The 20,589-nt window shown below is 62.2% G+C and overlaps 1 protein-coding gene across 8 annotated transcripts in view; it reads right to left on the bottom strand.

Annotated features, from left to right (window-relative positions):
• Positions 1 to 20,589, bottom strand: part of SBF1 (SET binding factor 1) — an 82,202-nt gene that overhangs the window by 22,231 nt on the left and 39,382 nt on the right. For 4 of the 8 annotated variants that reach the window (XM_054830292.1, XM_054830312.1, XM_054830317.1 and 1 more), the window contains exons 2-12: positions 18,213 to 18,298; positions 11,683 to 11,820; positions 11,343 to 11,471; positions 8,609 to 8,719; positions 6,687 to 6,710; positions 5,461 to 5,566; positions 4,791 to 4,923; positions 3,154 to 3,262; positions 2,211 to 2,324; positions 1,420 to 1,497; positions 749 to 862 (exon numbers count right to left, since the gene is read on the bottom strand). In XM_054830292.1, coding sequence (XP_054686267.1) covers positions 749 to 862; positions 1,420 to 1,497; positions 2,211 to 2,324; positions 3,154 to 3,262; positions 4,791 to 4,923; positions 5,461 to 5,566; positions 6,687 to 6,710; positions 8,609 to 8,719; positions 11,343 to 11,471; positions 11,683 to 11,820; positions 18,213 to 18,298 — 1,142 coding nt within the window. The remainder of the gene's footprint in view (positions 1 to 748; positions 863 to 1,419; positions 1,498 to 2,210; positions 2,325 to 3,153; positions 3,263 to 4,790; positions 4,924 to 5,460; positions 5,567 to 6,686; positions 6,711 to 8,608; positions 8,720 to 11,342; positions 11,472 to 11,682; positions 11,821 to 18,212; positions 18,299 to 20,589) is intronic. The other 4 variants (XM_054830302.1, XM_054830351.1, XM_054830325.1 and 1 more) reach the window with 1 other exon arrangement.

Here is a 20,589-nt window from a genome sequence, read left to right as displayed (position 1 = left end):
GGTGAGGCCCTGGCACAGGTTGCCCAGAGAGGCTGTGGATGCCCCATCCCTGGCAGTGTTTAAGACCAGGTTGGATGAGGCTTTGGGCAACGTGGTCCAGTGGAGGGTGTCCCTGCCCGTGGCAGGGGGTTGGAACTAGATGATCTTTAAGATCCCTTCCAATCCAAACCATTCCATGATTCTATGAAAATCCCCAGCTCCCGGCCAGGACGTGAGGGACACTCTCTGTGAGCCTCAAAGGCTGCTCCACACCAGGCACGCGGGACCCCAGCTGCAGGGTGTCTGACCGCGCACGGGCAAAACCAGGGGAGCGCTGCCTGACCTGCGAGACCTTGGACGGTGAAGGACAAACAAGGGATGCGGGTGGGTGATGTAGGGGAGGTCACTTGCTGGAAACACAGACCCGCCTTCTAGAAGCAGCTGTATTTGTGCAAACCTCTTCACAGATCAACTCACCCCAACCTCTGCCCAGCCCACCTGGGGAAGAGTTATCCCACAGGACAGTTTCAAAAAATTATCCTGCCGTGTGGACAGGGGACCGTAGAGCTGAGGGAGCAGGGTCACTGCCGGACCGTTCCCTGCCCTCCCTCGCCGGCTGGGCCCCGGAGGGAGCCTCCTCCCTTCCCAACACTCTGTGTTCCCCGCCGGGAGCTGCCTCCGCCGCTCAGACCGAAGCCAGGCTGGCAGACCCGGCATGCCAGAGGTGCCTGCCAGCCCCTGCACGCGTGTGCCCGTGCCGGTGCCTCACCTTATGGAATCGGATGACCGGCTCGGGATGGATGCGGATGATGTGCAGACACCAGCGATAGCCCTGAAGCAGCTGTGCAAACAAGCGGAGGAAGACGGCCCGGATCTCCTTATCCTGCAAAGAGGGGAGGACAGCGTGGTCACGGCGTGGTCAGGCACGGTGCAGGCGAGCCAGCTCACGGGGGCAGGAGTTTACACCCAGCACAGAGGTGAGGGGATCAAACCACGTGTCAGGGTCAGCATCAGCTGAACAGGGCAGGAATCCCAGCAGAGATTCCAGGGAAAAGGGACGCGGCAGGCTGGATTCACTGTTCTGCCTCCCCTCACAGCATCCCCGACGCTGCACACGGAGGAAAAGGGAGCTCCCACAGCCCCAGGGTTTGCTGAAGCGCCCAAACGTTCAGTGTCTGCCTCCAGCCCCTGCTCCAGCGCGGCAGTAAACCCGGCAGCCCCTGTCCAGGGGCCAGCTACCGAAACGGCGCTGCTGGCTTCCAGGCCGTGGCTTGGAGCTGCGGCCTCGGTGTCCCGGCACTACTGTGCTATGTCCCTTAACCTCAGCAACACCGAGATGGAGAGAGGCCTGAAATCGTGCTGTCTACTCCAAGAAACGGGGTGTCCGGCAGGGATGGCAGCCTCACTGCCGGGGTCCCCCTTCCTCCCTGCTCCACTCACCTGCATTTTGAGAGAAGAGGCAGAAATCGTTGAAGGGGGGAATGCGAGATCTGCCACCTCCAGCTCTGGGTCCAAGACCTGCACAGACAAGGCACGAAGCACGCTCAGGCCCTGGCCCAGGGGCGTCTCTACCGTCACGGCCGGAAGAAGCCAAGCAGCATTCCCCAGAGACCCCACAGCACCCACAGAAAAGGTCCAAGGGGCTTGGAAGGAAACCTACAGGGCTGGAATCAGCAGGTATCGGAAAACACTCTGCCGTGCAAGGGAATTCTCAAGCCCCGACCCTTCCTCGCGAAGCCCCGCTGCCCGGGGGCAGCTCGGTGGGCTGAGGGCAGTGGGGAAGGGGGAGCTCCAGCTCTGCGCTGGGGGCTCAGCATGGCGGGGCTACGACAGAACCAGCCCCCCGGCCGCAGTCAAGGAGCAGAAGCTGAGGCTGCAGCATTTGTTTGGCGCGGCTGTCCTGGGCACGCTCTCGCACGGCCAGCGGTCTCTGGGAACACACGAGCAGCCAGAAAAGCTTCAGGGCCGCAGCTGCTTCCTGCCCACAGGCTGGGAGCCAGCCGCACGATTCCCAGAAACCTTTGGCAGAAGAATCCCCCTCCGGCACTGCCATGCACCAGAGGCCATCAGGATCAGGAAAGGTCTCCTGTGACATGGTCAGCAGGACCCCGAGACAGGGATCTCTGCTCTCAGAGGAGCCCCCGCCGCTCCGTTCCCAGCTGCCCTTGGAAACACGTGCCGTTCCCGAGGCGCTCGCACCCCGCAGACGGGGAAAAGGCTGCGGCACTTACCATGGAGAGGGCTTCCCGGGTCTGCTGGAGCAGCGGTTCGGGGAGCAGGGAGATATGTACACACTCGGGGACGTTCACCGTCCCGCCATCCAGGTCTGCGATAACAACGTCCAGCTGGAAGCAGCAGGACAGGCATGAGATGAGGCCAGGCTCTGACCCACCCCACCACCTCCCGCTGGGTGACGGGGACTAGCGAGGGGGTAAGCCCAGCTCAGGGGAGGAGGGCTTGGGAACCGTGTCTGTCTCCTCTCCGTCTTCTGCGAGCACTCTAGCCCTCAGTAGTTACTTTCTCTTATCCACTCTCACCAAACCCAAGCTATAGAGGGATCCCAAAACTCCTGCAAGGAGACGGGAGGGCGAGGAGAACCTGGCAGGAGAGGGACACGGCTCTGCTCAGCAGGAACCCGACGGGACTCTGTGGCGTCCGACCCCTGGGCACCTCATCAGCCTGGGCGAGCACAAACGCTGGCCCCGGCCCCACACAGAGGCCATCCTGCTCAACCAAAGCAGCACACTGCAGTTTGTTCAGACGGCTGCACAAAAGCTTGGTTTGGTTTAGATCAGACTCATTATGCTTTGATTTAATTCAGTTTCTGATCTGAAGTCTGAAGTGCCAATGCAGCCTCTTGGACCAACGCTGCCAGCCGAGTTTCAAAATCAAATCCTCAGTTAACCCCAGCCGTTCCTGCGCCGGCTCCGCAGCCCTAAGCCCCGACAACGCGCGGCCCGGCCAGCCCTGCTTGGCTTGTGCAGCACGTCTGGATCGCGGCCCGGGCTGGCCGGCCTGAACAAGCAGAGCCTGTGCGAGCCGGCGTGCTCAGCCTGCTGCCCCGGGCACCCGCAGGACGACGTTTGCTGCTATCTGAGCCTGCCGGCACGACCCCTGCTTCTTCCTCGGACCGCCCCTGCTCCCGCACGAGGGCCGGGGTACGCGGCGTCTCACCAGCTCCTGTGTCTCCGACTGGAAGATGGAGTGGACTCCGATAATGAAGGGTGTTGGTGTGCTCAGTACCTCGAGGAGCTGTGCAGGCAAGATGGGCACGTACGTGAAACTGAAACCAAAAAAGAGCATCACTGCAGCAGTCGAGTCCTGCTCTCTACCCAAGCACCATCCTCAACACCAGCTGGTGGTCCCCCTCCAGAGGTTCTGGGGGTGACCGCGTCCCCAGGGAGGCAGGCTTTCTCCTGGCATTATCAGTACGTGCCCTACAACTGCACAACATTTCTGAGTGGACGCTGACCATCATCGTTCTCTGGCACTGAAGTTATAAGCTAAGTCTGACCAAGGGAAAGGTTTCCAGCAGAGCAATTTAACTCCAAGAGAAAGCTTTCTTTGGAATACAAATAGCCTTTCTGCAGCCCGGGGGTATGGCAGGCCAGCGTGGAAACAGTGCGACAGGAGCGGGCAGCAACAATAGCCTGTCTATCTCAGCTGTCCTACTTGGGAGATGTGCAAACAGCCCCGGTGGCGGCCGCTCCGCGAGCCGGCATCCCCCTCCCTGGCCAGGCCCCGCGGGTCAACAGCACCCCCGGCTCCCGGGCTGGGGCGAGCGGGGTGCCAGCCGTCCGCAGGAGTCACCGCGGCGGCTTGGCCACCACCGCCGGCCCCTTAACAAAAGCCCTGTATGCGCGTGCCCCTTTCCAGGGAGGGCAGAATTTGCACCGCGGCTCTCTGGAAGCCTCCCAGCGCCCAGCCTCCCCGTCCAGAGAGGCTTGGTGCCTGGGGCTGGGACGGAGGGCTGCCAGCAGAAGTGGTGCACCGGGGCTCTGTGCTCTGCACAGGCTGCAACACGGCTGAGAGGAGGGAACGGGGATGGATTCGGGAGAGATAAGCACCTCCGGCCTCTCCCACACGCACCACGGGCACTGCCAGACCACGTCCCACGGCCTGACGGGCTTGTTTCCCTCTGTCAAGGGTCGCCACGGCTAGGAATAACGCACACCAGCAGCTCCTGGAGCTACAGACACTGCTGGCAACGCCTCGCTCCCTGCTTCCAGTGCCAGAGGCCTGGCTTTGCCCTAGGGAGGAGGGAGGCAGGGGTGGAACGGTCACACCCCTTCGCTGCGGACACACTCTGGAATTACACTGCTGCGCACGCGGAAAGCTTCGGGAAAGGGGCGTTCAGCACAGCCAAGGGCTGTGGGCGTTCACCTACCTGCTCCTTCGCCAGCAGTGCCAAACACGGCCGCGCCAGCTAGGACTAGGGCAGGTTTGGATTGCGTATCAGGAAACCTTTCTTCCCCGAAAGGGTTGTCAAGCATTGGGACAGGCTGCCCAGGGCAGTGGCGGAGTCACCATCCCTGGAGGGACTTAAAAGCCGTGTGGATGTGGTGCCTGGGGACATGGGTTAGTGGTGGGATTGGTGGTGCTGGGGTAACGGCTGCACTGGATGATCTTAAGGGTCTTTTCCAACCAAATCGATTCTGTGATTCTAGGATTCCATGAAACTAGGAGGCAGCGAGGGCGTGAAGCAGGGGGAGGCAGGACAGCCAGCACGGGCTCGGCAGGCGGCTGTGCCCCCGGGCTCTCGGTCGCTGCGGGAGGGCTGAGGGGCTCGAGAAGTGGGGGGGCTCCCTCACCTGTACTTGAGGGGGAACATAAGCGCGAGGAGAGCCCGGCAGGCGTCAGTCAGCCTCTGGTAACTGCTGGAGAGAAACAGGATCTTGTGTTCAGTGAGCGCTGCGCAGAAGAGATACAGCACGTTGGTGATGCCTGGGGAGAAAAGGAGAAGAGTGCTCAGAAACAGGGGTCCCCTCTCACACCCCACCAGAGACCGCTAACCCCCACCCAAGCTGGATCCCACTCCCCATCCCCACATTCTGCACAACGGAGGAATTCAACATCCTCCCAGAGAGCCGCTTCTGGGTCACCCAGGTACGCCCCCCCTTCCGAGGGACGCTCAGCAGCTCCGTGGAGCTGCTGACTTCCTTTGATCAGAGGCGCGAGGCTAACGCAGCGCACCTCCGGGCTCTCCTTCCTGCCACCCCGGCTGTTTCCCATGAGGGCTGGCCACACATCTGCGCCCGAGCCGGGGAGAGCTGCCAGTCTCCTGCCCTCCTGGGAGCAGGAGGCAAAGCAGGGCCAGGGAGGGCTCGCGCCGAGGTGGCTGCAGCCGGAAAGGAGCCCTGAACCAACAAGCCAGGCTCAGGAGCGCGTGGGAAGCGACGTGCGGGGAACTCCAGCCCAGGACTCGGCCAGCTGGCTTTGGCACCGGACCCGATGAGAAGGAGGCGTGGGGAGAAGTCTCACCAAGCTGGCGGAAGAGCAGGGCCACGCTGCAGCTGCTGACGGGAAGCGAGTCATTGATGGGTGTCTGGATCACCTGCCTGTCCCCTGCTCCCAGAGAGATCGTCCTCTGCAAGAGAAAACAGACCCGGTCACCGGGCATCCACCCAAGCAAGGGGCAAGCACAAGCATCGAGGGCGAGCCGGCGAGGCGGCAGGGCAGCCAAGCCGGGGGCAGCCCGAATCCCCCGGATGCACAGGGCCGGGGTGACTGCGCCCTCGGCACAACCCTCGTACCCAACGGGGCGGCGTGTCCTGCCACGGCACACCGCCGCACGGCTGGGGCACGGCTGCTGCGGGAAGAGGGACGAGCACCCTGCCACAACACACATCGCGTGCTTGACTGGGGCCACGGGCTACGGGGAGGAACGAGATCTGCAGAAACAGCCGGCAGTCCCAGCCAGCACGAGCAACCCCTCGACGGCGGGCAGAAGGCAGCAGCAAGCCCTGAGACCCGCACTGCGACACGGGGCTCTCCAGGACCTCGCAACCAGAGGGGAGCAGCTCGGCTGTGCCGTGCCCAGCCAGCACTGCCAGGAGAAGGAGCGGCACCAGCTCCGCAGCCTCCCCCGTCAGACAGGGTGAGCGGCCCCGATGGCTCCTGGTGTCAGGGCTGGGGACAGACACCGCTCATTGCCAGCGGCACGGGGAAGCCTCCACGTCCTCACCCTCTCCAGGCTGCAGGGGCTGGGGCAGCATCAGATCACTGGCCCCCTTCTCCTCTTTCTACACCTCTCTAGGGAAAACGCTCCTCTGCAATAGCAGGTTTCGCCATGCAACCCACCTCCTCGCCCCTGCAGCCGCAAGAGCTCACGCCACCGCAACAGCCCAGAAATCTGTTTCTGTTCTGGCAGAGCAGAACAAACACCCCTGACCTGGTCTTCGAGACCAGGCCACCACGTTTTCACAACCCCCAGGAGAGCGCGCTCACGAAGAGGCAAACGGTGCACAGCCAATTTGCCGCGGTGCAGGAATGCAACCCCCTTCCCCAGAGCCCGCGCGCGCGCGTTCCCCGCTGCCCGTCAGTGCAACACACGCAGACGCGCGCGCACCCGAGGGTGCTCGGACCGAGACGAACGGTGCCCGGGCCTCCACCGCTGCATCAGCTGCAGCGTCTGCCGCCCTCAAAAACAGTAAGAGAGAAGGTTGCTAACGAGGAGACAGACCCAATGAAAGAAAAGGTGTGCGTACCGCTGCTTCGTCGTCCGCGTCAAGCTGAGATAGAGACAGACAGAGATAGCACAGTCAGTTAGAAACACACACAGACAGCAAGGCTGCGGGGAAGACAAATGCAGGCAGAGGCCAACGACAAGCAGGGACCAACACTTTGGAGAGGAGATGCACACACACACACAAAGCAAAAGCAATAGCTACTACACTGGAAAAGAGCGTTCGGACACAGCGGGAGAACAGGTAAAGCACGGGAAGGGAAGTGCCACCAACAAACTGTCCTCCCTGTCGCACACTACTTGTTCCCACAGCACGGATCGATCCTGCAAGAACTGGGAGGTGACAAGTAATTGTGCCAAAAAGCGCTGTTCAGCGAGGCACAGCGGCTCGAGGAGCCGCCCTGGTCCCAACAGCCTCTGCTCTCCCGTAGTGCCGCTTACACGTCCCACCGGGGAGGAACCAGACGGAGTCGGACAGATCCGGGCAGATCCCACAGGAATGCTACTGCTCTCGCCCCCAGCCAGAGCGAGCCCGGGACGCCTGGCAGAGGCAGAGCCGCGGGTGCCGGCAGCACCCTGCCCGTGTCCCCGCAGGGCTCGGGTACGACTGGCATCCCCCCCTCTCCTGCAGCACCAGCACCACTGCTGAGCCCTCCCGGGACCCGCACGGCTCTGGAAGCACCAAAGGTACGGTGGGCCGTGCCGGCGGGCCACGGGGCACCGCTCCTGCCCAGCACAAAGCACCCGCCCAAGAAGCCTGCACAGACCCCGGTTCAAGACAGCAGCCTCCCCTCGGGGTCACGGGCTGCAGCAGCGGAAGAAACCCCTGTCTCCAGGCACCAGGGACCTGCCGCACTGCCCCAGCCCTGCAAAGGCTCCTCCGCTCGGGTGCAGCCGGGGTGCGAGAGAATCAGGTGGCATCTTTTGCTGGGGGAAGCGGAGCTCAGCTGAAAGCGAAGCCAGTACAGGAGACGAGTGCACGTCCATGGTCACGTTCCCGGCGTTAGCATGGCAGAAGAGCTCCAGGGCGTTACGCTGCTGTCTCCAAACGCCTCCTGCCAGAGGGTCCAGCTGGGCTCTCTCCACTTCTGCCATCTCCAAATCAGCTTCAATTAGCCCTTCCTTACCCATCTGCTGCTCACAAGAGCAAGACTGAGCCCAGCTGGCCCTCCTCGAGCAGGAGGAGGAGTGCAGGAGGCACACATGGCTCAGAGGGAAACACAGGAGGGTTATCTCCGATGGCCTCGGTTCTGGGCACAAGCGAGGCTGCTGCTCCTCAAGCCCATCAGAGATGCTGGCCACGCACAGGCACACGCCAGCGGTTTGAGGAGAGCTCCAAGCTGGCAAACATTAGCCGTGCTTGGCCCGTCTCCCTAGAGCTGACTCGCGCCTGCTCTCACAGATGGCCCGTGACCGCTTGGCTCTGGAGCAGCTCTCCAGGCAATCAGACAGGCCTGAGCGGAGGAGCAAGACCTCCCTGATGCAGGAATGACCAGAGACCATGGCAATTGTTTGCACAGATCCATCGGGGACTACGTAAGCCAGCGGGTGGTCGAGCCAACCAGTATTCCCTCCTGGAGGGAGCAAGGAGCCAGACCGAGCCGCCTAGTCATGGCAAGCTGTAGCTAAGCAAAGCAGCAAGATCTTCTCAGCTGACTGAGGAGCTGAGCGGCTCCAAATCACGAGGTTTGTTGTTTCTACTCTCAAGCGCTTAGGAAGGCACTGCCCACGCTAGCCGAGCACGTGCCACTAGCAGCGCACCGCGGCAGCTCCTCGGTTGCCAGCGCAGTGAGCCAGACTCTGCCCACGAGTCAAATCAGCCTTGCTCGGCTCACCCAGCCAGCAAAACCCGAGACAGCTGAGCGAAACGTCCCTGCTGCTGTCAGAGCTGCTGAGGAGGCAGAAGCACGGAGGGGGAAGAGGGGGAAGGGGCAGGTTACCCACCTGAGCTCCCCCGGTGATGGGGATGGTACACGTCAGGAGGTTCCCAATGACGTTCTCCAGGGACACACTCAGTCCGTCCACGTAGATGGTATAGATCAACCCCAGGCTGTTCTGGAGAGGAAAGCACAGCACAGCTGAGCACCAGGGTGGGACGCAGACGCGTACAGGTGCAGCTCCGGTTTGGAGCGCCGTTGCACGGAGGGGCTCCCGGTGCTTGTCATCAGACAGACAGACAGACCCCATGACAGTCACCTTGTGGGTGCAGTGCTCGAGGGCTTCCCCCTCAGACCTCTCACAGCGAGTCCTCAGCAGCAGGGACCCGACGTTTAGCATGTGCTCGGTTTTGCTCACCCCAGCACCGAGCCGTCCCCAGAGGCGTCCCCCGGGCTGGAGCCCAGCAGGAGCAGCACCGGGGGTTCCAAAGCTCCGCGGGCAGAGGTGACTGAAAACAGCTGGACTTCTCCAGCCCCCCCTAAGCACTCCCAGTCCCTGCAGCTTTGCATCAAGTCTCACAAAAACCCCAAGCAAGGGATAGGAAGGAGATCCCCTTCCCTGCCGAGGGCTGGCCGAGACCCGCTCTGCCCGATGTCTGCTCGCTGGGTGCGTTTGGGAAGCGACACCAGCTCCGCACAGACGGAGTCAGGGGGCACAAGCACGGGGCAGCGTTCAACACAAGCTGTAATACACAGATGAATAAGGAATCTGAGGAATTTGTCTTCAAGGCACGCTCTGGGTGGATTTTTTTCACTCGAACCATCTCCCCATGTCAGTGAGGAAAAGAGAGAACACAAATACTGGAGCTCTGGAGAGAACCGGCCAGGCAGGCTGCTGCCCATGGGAATAACTGCGTGAAAAGCAGGCTCACGCTCCTGCACGTCCCTGCACACGCACTGCGCTGCTGGACACTCCATGGAGGAAGCAGGAGGAGATCTGCAAGAAGGCGCAGCCTCGCCGGGTGCCGGAAGGGAGATCCAGGGCAACCTGTCCCTCTTCCCGAAGGCTGGACACCGGCCCAGCTTCAGGGGGCACGGCAGCTACGGTGGTGGAGGCTCCTGGCGTAACGCGTGTATGGCCTGACCTCGCCCTGAGCGAGAGGCAGACCCTCGGACCAGCATCACGCCGACCGAGAGGTCCAGGTCTTGGGCTGCACGGAGATGAGAAGGGCAGAGTTTCCACCCATCGCCCTTCTCCTGGCAGGGCCGGGGAGCAGTGTCGGGAGAGGCAAACAAACACGCCATGTCAGCGCGGTCCCCAGGGCAGGAAACGCCGGTCTCCTGGAACCAGTTAGCTGACCCGCTTTCCCCCAGAGCCATCCCCAAACACAACCGGCTTTTGCCTGGCCGGAGAGCAGCAGCCGCTGCAGCCCTGCTGACCCCGCTCTGCTCTCCCCGGCCTGAGAAAAGGAACAGCCCCTGCGTTTTAGAGAATTCCAGCTCCACGGGAGGCCAGGCGTGGCGAGCCCCATCCCAGATGTGAGGATGGCCCTACGATGCAACTGCTTGCGACAAGGGAAACGGAGTGATGATGCGGGCTCACTTCTGTTCCTACACTCCCTTCTATCTCGGTCTCGCTGCTCCCGCTCGCTGGAAAGGAGCTGCTGTTTTACCACCACCTATAGCCAAGACAGGCTTGACCTCGGGTCAGACAACTTTCCCAACAAAATACCCAAGAATGCAGACTTTTTTACTGTGAGGGTGCCTGAACACTGGCACAGGTTTCCCAGAGAAGTTGTACGGTCTCCATCCTTGGAGATAATTCAAAACCCAACTGGACGATACCCTGGAGAACCTGCTCCAGCTGACGCTGCTCGAGCAGGGGCTCGACCAGAGACCTCCAGAACTTCAGTTCCCTGCTTTGGGACTGGGAGTCCATGACACCCCAAGTTTCTGCTGTTTGACGCAGCTCCAGCCCAAAGAACAGAGTGATTTAATTCCCCCGCCGTCAGTTATTAATGCCTTGAGCACGCTGTGGCTGAATGCCCCGAGGGAACACCGTGTGCTCCCATTCAGAGAGGGCTGTGAACAGGAGGTTTGAGAACAGGGCACCACCCAGCAGCGATATCCTCGCAGTGGGAGGGGGAGAAGGAAGGACGCAGCCTGGCCCGATGGAGAACGCTGCCCTCCTCCAAGCCCAGCACGTGGGCGAGCTAGCCAAGAGCCCACCCTGAATGCCGGGTGGATTCCTCCTTCGGAGCAGGGGAGCAGCCAGGCAGCCAGGCTGCTCAGTCCGGAGGAGGCTGCCCACACCCCACCGGCCGCAGCCACAGACCTGCGGGCACAATACGCACGGAGGCAGTTTGCAAACACGCCAGCTTGCAGCCCGTGCCCTCCCAAACCTTCTACAGCCACATAATGCAGCACATTTTAAAAAAATAAAGATGGCAAAGATAAATGCTCCCACAGGAACGGGCTGTTCTTCACGGTTTTTCTATTAACAAAAGTGGGTCAAGGCCACCAGCTGCCCGGTGCGGCCGAGTCCTTGGTTTGCCGTTCCGCAGCCAGCCGTTCGGGTTCAGCGTGCAGCCGCTGACCCGGCCCGTGGAGCTGGAGCAGGATGTGAGGAGGGTCCCACGGGGTGCTGTGCCAGGGTGCTCCTACAGCTCCCGTTCCTGGCAGCGCCTGCCTGGCTCCTGGTTGCTCCCAGAGCCAGAAAGTCCGTACTGATGTTGCTCCCCCCACCGCCCCGAGCAGGGGCCCTGCTCCCCCAGCCCAGGCACGGGGCATTTCAGACTTACCCTGAACACCTCCGCGTGGTCCAGCCGCGACACCAGCACCAAGCTTTTGGGAGCAAAGAGCTGCGCGGGTTGAACGGGAGATGATGGCTCCTCTTCCTCCTCCTCACCATTCCTGGAGTGGCTCTGAGGCTACAGAGACACACACCACCAAGCCCCAGGGTCAGAAAAAGGGTGCTCTTCACTCTCCCCAGCCTCTGGCGCCAGGACCTGGATTCCTCCGACAAGAGGAAAGCAGGAACCACTGGCCAAAGCTGAAGGCAGCCGGATGCTTCCCCACCAGTGCTGCCGACCACCCTTCCCAACCTGCCTCCGCAGACACACTGCCGGCAGCCCGCAGTACCTGTGCGCTCTCGACGGCCTCCCAGAAGGTGAAGCAGGCGCAGTAATGCCGCTCTGAATTGATGTCGGTCAGCACAGCCACGAAGAAGGTGGGGGGGTTCCTCTCCGTGAAGAGCTGCCAGCCGCTGGGCTGGCAGAACTGCAAGCGAGGGCAGAGGATGGTGGTCAGGGGTCTGGCCTGCCCGTGCTGCTGCCCCTCGCTCCCCCGCATCGCTTCGGCGGCAGGAGCCTGGAGCCGCGGTGGGCTGGACGATGCGAAAGCAAACCACCAGGTACCGATACTGCCGGGAGCGGGCAGCTTGGTGTGGCAGCGTGGCACTTAGGGAGAACACAGGGAAACGCCTGGGCGCAGGCTGCAGCCGCCGCACTCCGGGGAGGGGGGAGCAGGGGCCAGAGCCTCCCGTCCCCTCTGCAGGGGGAGACCTGGGCAGGCGCCTTCCCCTCCTCCCCGCGGGACAGCAGGAGCCGCTCGGGGAAACCCAAGCTGGGAGGAAGGGCGACAGGATGTCCTGGCCGAGCCGGGCACCCTCCACCACCCCGCACCCTACGCCCACCTTGAGCCGCAGGCACTCCCCGGCACAGGGGCTGCCGGCAGCCGGCACCGAGCCCGCCAGCGTTGCCCGGCCCTGCCAGGTCCCTGCAGCCCCCCAAGGTGCGGGGCGGCTGCACGTGGGCACCGCACCAGCTCCGGGAAGGAAAGGCGAGCTGCACGCTGCCGGGGCCCGGCGAGCTCCCCGCAGGGCAGGGCTGGCTCCGGGCACCGGGTCTGTCCCGGGAGGTGGCACCCCTCCCTCCCTGGGGGGGGCAGCTGGGAAACACCCGGCCCGGGCTGCACCAACGCCGCGCTTCAGGCAGCTCAAACGCAGTTTTACTGGTTTCTGGGGACTTTCCAAACACCCTCCCCGGGCCGGTGGGTAATTCCAGCCAGTGGCCCCAGAATTTCCCCTGGGTTTTGAAGTCTCAAGGGATTTTTCTTTATTTCCTCAGCTTCTCCATTTGGAGCTGTGGAAAATTCCGGGCACTTTTGGGACTTCACTGACAGCGGGACAGCTCGGCTCCTCCTGGGGCCGCAGCCCGATGCGCTCTGAGGACAAGGGGACCTGAGCAAAACCGAGGATGAGAATAAGGCGGCAACGAGGCCGGACTGGCAGGAAGGACTGACGCGCTGCAAGCTGCAGAAATCGCTGCTCCTGCCCAAACCCTTGCGAACTGAAGCTGGTTTCAACCTGGGCAGCAGCCGCCGCACAAGCGCTCGGCCTTTTTCAGCTGCCCAGGTACGGCAGCGGGAAGGAGACGAGGCGAAAGCACTGGTGCAGCTGCTTCCCAGGCCCTGCCACGTCCGTCCCTGCACACCTGCATCCCAGGGCCTCTCCCTCCTGGGGCCGTTTCCAAACCGGGCTGCCTCCTGCCCGGCTCCCCTATCAGCGCGCGGGAGGAAGGAATGGCTCAGCTGCTATCAGGGCGAGTACACAGCGTCACTATCCCAACAAGAGATTTCCTCTCCTCGCTGGGCTCCACGACAAACCCGTAACTCACCGCTCTGTGCAAACACTGCAGAGATGACGAGACCAAAGCACACGAAGCCACTACCCTCCCGCAGTTTGCTGCTGGGTCCCACCCAGCACTTCCCAACTGCCGCATCCCGGTGCAAAGGGATGCACCCCACGCCCGCGGCACCAAAGTTTCCCCGCGGAGACAGGTACGTACAAGACAGATGTCGGGGGTCAAGCGTGCTCATCCAGAGGCCTGAGAAATGGAAGTCCAGACCCCCTGGACCGCTCCTCCAGCAGGGAACCCCAGGAGGACATCGACATCACCACACCGAGCAGGCTCCGACACCTTCTGCCCCAGCGCGCGGGCTGCCGGAGCCCTCGGTCCCACCGCGGGAGGTGCGGGAGGCTCCTGACACCCACCTGGGCTCCAGGCACCAAACCGCTCTGCGACTCTTCCCAAGCCACGGGATAAGATGTCAGCTTCCTAAAAATAGCACGTGCTGAGAGCATGGGTCACGTCAAACCACAGCAGGTGGCACCCTGGGTTGGGTCATGCCACTGGGGTACGCAGATACACCCCACCTATGCCCTGGGGTCGCTCACGCCCGGTTTGATCACACTCAATGCTCCTCAGCCAATTTATCCTGCAAAAATCAACACGAAGCAGCCACGCGTTCGTAAAGCACCAGGCACACGGACGTCCGACCTCCACAACCATTTCACGCCTCATTTCAAGCCAGATCCTCTACGCTCGTCCTCCATCAAAGAGGGCGTAGGTTGGCTGGTGATTACAAGTGTCCTCCAGAAGCAGCCCGACCGTGACCGGTGGCGGTACCGTGGCTCTCTGCAGCACAGAAGGTGCCACAGGCAAAAACAGACAAAACTACGGCCCCTCACCAGAACTAAGATCCCCGTGGATCTGTGTCTGCAAGAGGTGAGCTCTTCACCCATACCTTGCCCGAACTCGGAGCCGCGCTGGGAAGATGCTCACCCACCGCCCGGGCAGAACCAGCGCTCCCAGTGCTCTGTCCTCGGGTGCGGAACGACCCCCGCGTGCAGGGCAGCACCACGGCACACGTGGCCGCTGGGGCTGTGCGGGACCTGCTGGGAGCCCACGGAGAACAGGAGCAAGCTGCAGCCAGCCAGAAGAGAGGAAAGTCTCAAATCTTACATGAGGGGGGCACTGATGGAAGCGACGGGCCTGGAGGAGGTACTGCAGCCCCCCTACAGACCAGCGCTGGTGGATGCCCCGGCCGAGCTGCACCTGAGCCTCTCCGGAGCCCTTCCGTTAGTGAGAAAGGTCCCACAGGCAGGCAGAGCTGCGTGCCGGGCTCTGCAGACACTGCCCAGAGCAGTTTTACCAGCAAAGCCAACCTCCGTGACAACGCGGTGCGTGTGTGTGTGTCTGGCAAGCCTCGTTCTCCACATCATTGCACGGCTCAGCGCTGCTTTACCACCTCTTCTTCTTCCACCGGTTACATCACAGGCCTTTCCCAAGCTCGCAAGGATCAATTTTGCAAGGATCTAGCCTACGATGTCCCAAGGCATCTTCCTCATCATTTATTTCCACCCCAGAAAGCTTGAGGGAGAGCAAGGCAACCCCGCAGCAGAGCCGGCTGCCAGGCAGGAGGGACCACGCGTGGAGCCACCGCTGACCAGTGTCCCACTGGATAAGGAGCTGCCCGCTCCTCTCCTGACCAAACCCACGGCCAAGCGTGGCGGCAGCTCTCCTCTCTCCCAGCGTTGCTGGAACAGCCGCTGGCTGCGCGGGCTTGGCTGTCGGCTGCCAACCTCGGGTCAGGATGGAAGCAGAAGAGGAGGCTCCGCTCGGCTACCATCACCCTACAAACACAAAGCAACAGAGGAAGCTTTGCTGCGAGCAGCAGAGCGCCGTGCTGTCCCCTGGAAGTGGAGAGCCCTGCCCCAGACCTGCGGACCCTGCCCCGCCAAATCCTCCGGCCAGCGCCAGGACGCAGCGTTCTCCGACAGACGCCTCTGCCCAGGCGCTCCCGGCAGCGGGAACGAACCTCGTACAGACCCGTGCCCACCCCCACCGGACACGGAGACTGAAGCTGCAAACCCGTGCAGCGGGCAATGACCTGCTGGTTGGAAAACAAAAGGATTTCACTGTTTTCTCTCAGAGCAGCAGAAACCCTAACGCTCTCCAGTGCCCAGGCGCCAGGAGGGAACGCTGGCATATGCTGGCTCGGGTGCCAGCGCGTGCCGGCAGAGGTGAAACACGTCTGGAGGCTTGGACGTGCCCGGTAGGCACGACGACACGTCTGCGACATGGAACAGCCATCCACGAGCGGCCTTAAGACACGGGAAGCGCCACGCTGCGTTAAGCAGCCCTGTGGGACCGTGCTACAGGCGCACAGCCACGGGAATCTCCGCTGCCGTTAACGCGCGCCTCGCTCGGTACCACTGCTGGTGCTGCAACCAGTAACCCCCGGCAGCGGGAGCTGTTAGTCGCAGCCCGAAACGGGGGTCCCTGCGTGGTCTCACCTGCGGTACAGCCCCGGTTGTCCCCGGGGATCCTGCGCCTCGGTCTGCACCGGGCACAGCCAGCGCAACCCACCGAGGGCTGCCAGCGGGGACGGCTCTGGCCTGGGAGGGGAGGATGCTGCCGCAGAGGAGACACGTTCACATCCTGTGTTCCTCTCCAGAGGAACTTCCATCCATTCAGAGATTATTTTTCCCTGGAAATGCTGTCAGACAGCATACAAGGGCAGAAGCTACAAATCCCTGCTCCATATACACACCAGGAAACCTTCTCCCCCAAAAAGCTGCTAAAAAGGAACACAGTGGTGACTGCAATGTAACGTACAGCCCAACCCCCCGGGTGGGCTCCGTCTGATTTTCGGAAGCTGCCCTAGTTTCAGCCCCCGTGCTGTTCACCCAGGACGCCTCCTGACAGCTTGTGGGAAGCCTCAGAGCCACCCCCGGCTCAACGGGATGGGGCTCCAATTGTTTGAATTCCAGGGATTTTTTGGCCGGACAGTTTGACCCTTGGGGAAAAAAAGCAGCTTTCCTCTTTCTTGGGACAGTTCCCAAGTCCCCTACAGACAACCAGGAAACACTAACCAGAAAATTAATATATACTCTTGCCTCAGACAAAACAGCACATAAAAGTCCGAAATGGCGCTGGAGTTACGGCCAGCACGCGATAGAAGACGAGCCGGCCACCGCCGCTGATCCCGGTGACTGGCCACGCTTGCCGGCAGGCACACGGCACGACTCGACGGCTGCACCGGTGACTGCCGAAGCCAAGCGCCTGGGACAGGGCAGAGGGACGAGGACGGGGACCAGAGACATGTCCAGCTCTGACGCCCTCTGCTCCACAAGCTGGTTGCTCCTGGCCGGGTACGAGGAGCACGCCGGCAGCTCTCCTTTGCAAGTGCCAGCAGAGATCGTGGTTTTTGGTGAAGCGTGATACAAGAGTTTTGGAGGGCACACGACACGGGGTGTCCTGGTCGGCCTCCAACAGCCACAGCTCACGGGGAAGTTCTCTGGCACCAGCACACACGAAGAGGGAGATGGCCACCGGCTCTGGACGAGGCCACGAAACATGGGAGGGCAGCCGAGAGCAGAACTGAGTCCGGGCAGGCGAGTAGGGGTGGTCACAGATCCACCGCTCAGAAAACGAGCGTTAAATAGAGCAGGGAACTCGCCCAGCACTTACCCGGGACGCCCCCGACCAAAACAAGCCCCCTCATCAGAGACGCACAAACACCCTTTGGCGAGTCCTGCCGGCAGCACACTCGGGCCGGGCTCGTCCGAACAGGGAGGTGCAAACCCTCTGTGCGCACCGACGGAGGCAGAAAGGGCTGGGCGCTGCCAGCTGCTCTGCTCAGGAGAGGACGGGGGCTCTCGGCTGGCCGGCGTCCCCGCACCGACCATCACACACCGGCCTCGCAGGTGCTGTCACCTCCCAGCACGGCAAAGGGGCTCGCGAGGCCCCGAGGAGCAGGGTCTGGATAGTCCCGGCGCCAGGAGGCTGCGAGGCGCGGAAAGAACCTCTGAAGCCTCCTCTGTCCCCGCGTTCTGTGCTCCGCCGTACTTCAGCTGGGAAAGGGAAGAACTGCAGGGAAGGGGGCGAGCAGCCAAGAAGGGGGCGAAGAGGGGGCTCGGCGTAGGGGTGAACGGGGGGCTTGGCGTAGGGGTGAACGGGGGGCTCGGCGTAGGGGCGAACGGGGGGCTCGGCGTAGGGGCTCAGAGGGGTCTGGACAGCCGGCGGCCCAACCCAGTGGCTTTCGCTGGCAGCGGAGCACGAGCTCCTCTCCTTCAGAGCTCCTCAGCTCAGCACCAGTGCAGCAGGGCAGGGTTTGAGGAGAACTTCTCAAATTTAGCCACCAAGGAGAACAATCTATTGTTCTAGCCGAGGAGAACAAACTATTATCCTTGATTAGTTAAAAGCCGGTTTCTGAAGAACCCACGCAGTGCCGAATTAGAGCGGGTGTGTCACTTTCTGGGTACGACCCAGCAATGCTCACAACCTCAAAGCGCTCACAGCAGCAGGCGAATGTGTCCAGAGGCTGGGGAAGGGATCCAGGGCCCAGCAACCCTCCTCGCCGCGCATGAGAACAGAGCACACCCAGGCCTGCCGGAGGGCGAGCCGCTGCCGACACCGCCAGCCCGAGGAGGGAGCGGTGAAGGGCTCGGGGGAGGCCTGGCAATGGCAGAGCCCGGCTATTTGTGACGGGGCCATTTATACCACCGCTGCATCCGTGCGGCTCCTCCCGGAAGCGTTCCAGCATCCCCAGCAGCAGGCCCCAGAGGGGGAGCATGGAGCCAGCCGCAGGCAGGGCACGCAGCAGCGACCGCCCCTCGACAGCTCTGCCGCGGCCCGGCCGGGAGCCAGTACACCAGAGCCCGTGGTTGTCTGGAGCTGGAGCTGCGTCGGGGGGCAGGTGGGAACCCCTCTCTCGGGGGCTCCCCCGGTCAGACCCTGCAGCGCCCAGCGCGATGCGTGCAAGCAGTGCCACGGTGTCGCCTGCCCCCGCACGCCCGTCCCGGTCCCGAGGGACAGCACACTCACCAGCTCGATGCCTTGGGGAAAGGGGTTGTCCTCCCAGTCCTTCTCTGGGAAACGCTGGAGTATCTGTCCCTGTCCATCCCCACTCCCTGCAGAGACAAGAGGGGGGTTAGAGGGCAGGCAGCAGGCACCCAGCCGGCATTTCAGCCTCCAGTAACTGGAGGCAACACCGGGACGCTCCGGCACCGCGTCAGCCCTCCATGGACACGGGCAGCACGGAGGAGACCCCAGCCCCTTCCAGCGCTGCCCCCGCCGCAGGGAGAAGCGGGGATTTTCACTGGGCCGTTGAGCAAACAGCTCACAAACTCCTTATCTGAAGGTGCGTGACAGGCAAAGCAGAAGTGCGGCAGATCTCTGGTCCAGTTTAAGTTAAAGTTTCCTTCCTTGTGTCACTTACACAAGATCACACGTACAGATTTTGAGCTGTATTTCACTGCTCGTTAGCTACAACCTGGCACTTGACATTTTCCCCAAACCATGGCATCATCCTGCTCGGCTTTACTTTCGGGTTCCCCTGGAGCTGCCGTTTCCCTGTGGCTTTACGGCACCCGGGGCCTGCAGCGCTGTTGGGGGGAGCGCTCCCACCCACGCCTGCCCACCCCCCCCCATGCCAGCCCAAAGGAAAACACCCGCTCTTCACCCAGATCGTGCCCTGCTCTAGCTGGCCACGCAAGCGTGGAAACCGGCACACCAGGGAGCGGGACGGCTCTCCTGGCGGCAGCCGGCTCTTGGGACAGCCTGGAGCAACAGCTAAACCGCCGCGGAACCTCAGGTGGCTGCTGCTTCGTTCACAGAGCGGCGAGGCCGGGGAAGCGCCTCTACACTGGCCACATCCTCGCGGCGACGAAGCTGCTCAGGGTAAAACCCTGCTCCAGTGATCAAGCTGGAGCCTGGGATTGGGAAATCCTGAGAAGGGTTTTGCTTGCAGAGCCGCTGAGGGATTACTGCATCCACGGCGTCGTTCTGGGGGACGACTGCCCCTCTCGTCCCTTACAGTAACGCCTGCTGCCATTGGCAGCGCAAGCCCTCCGGCCTCCCTCCGGCACAGCCGGATTTTGGCCCCGGGACCGCTGACGGGGCCAGGTAGCAGGAGGCGTGCAGCATCGAAGGGCTATTTTCGGCACCTAGACCTGTTTCCACCGCTCCACCTCCCACCAGCCAGCCACAGCTGAATTTAGCAGAACAAGGCATCAGAAAAAATGCCACTTATAGTCTGAGGACCAAAATGGAAAGGTCAGTGCCAAGCTGTGAAGAAAATAGCACCGAGCGTCAGGTTGACCAAATCCACCCCCCATGCTCAGACACCACTTTCCCCCCCCCGGCCGGGTCCCTGGCGCCGCTGACGGCACCCGGTGCTGCAAGGTGCTCACGGCCAAACACGTTGAGTAAGACCTGCCTCCTGCGAGCACAAACGGCCCGACTCAAACTTCACAGACAGGAAAATCCCTTTTAGACACACGGGCCAGAATTACAGCTCTGCGGCGGCCTGCCCTCGGCGAGCTCTCTCGGACCCATGCCCTCCACCACGGCTCGCTCCAGCAGCCTCGCCGCGTCCGCACGCGTCTTCACTCGCACTCTTGGTCACAAGGGAAACAGACACGGGATCGTCCTCAACACGAACGTAAAAATCACTCCAGGAGTTTAGAGCAAGGGGAAACTCAACCCCCTGGGTTTTCTCAGTGCTGCCACGTTATTTAGTGATCTGTGGGCTACATACACCCTGATTTTAGCGACTGGTATCGGCACGCAGCCTGACTTACAAATTCTGGCCAGCCAAGCCACCCAGCGCTTTCCTCAGCCACTCCTCAGGCGGCCTGATCCCTGCCATCCTACTTCCCATCATTCACCAGACGCAGCAGCGTTCGAGCCGCTCGCCGGCCGTATCGGGCTGTCCGATCAGCGCGTCCCTTCCTGCGGAGGGGAGCTGGACCAGCCCTGCCGATTCTTCTGCGGTCCCCAGCTGAGATGCCTGGGAAAGCACGTGTGCCTGCGATTCACGCAGCTGCTTCGCTTCGCGTCTTCCTTCCTGCCCCCTCCTGCCGCCGCGCTGCAGAAAGGCCGGCACGACTTAAGGTGACACCTGGTCACCGTTCCTGGGGCAGCCTGTCACGGCCTAAATTAGCGTTAAGCTGTATTTGGAAGTTTATGAGATGTTATCGTAATACAGGAAATTCTAAATAAGCAAAAAGTTAAACACTCAGCTGACACAACACAACCAGATGACCTTAACTCTCGGGCAGGCCAGCGGCGGTGAGCGCTGGCACGCCGGGGACGCTCTCCGGGAACGGCCGGTTCTCAGTCCGGCGGGGTCACGGCCAAGCGCAAGACTCCCCATCACTTCCCTGACTCTCGATGTCTCTTACGCGACGTGCCAAGCTCA

Source organism: Grus americana, chromosome 1, assembly GCF_028858705.1.
Source record: "Grus americana isolate bGruAme1 chromosome 1, bGruAme1.mat, whole genome shotgun sequence".
Taxonomy (NCBI): Eukaryota; Metazoa; Chordata; class Aves; order Gruiformes; family Gruidae; genus Grus; species Grus americana.
The sequence above is the reverse complement of the archived record's forward strand: the minus strand, read 5'-3'. Positions and strand labels throughout refer to the sequence as shown.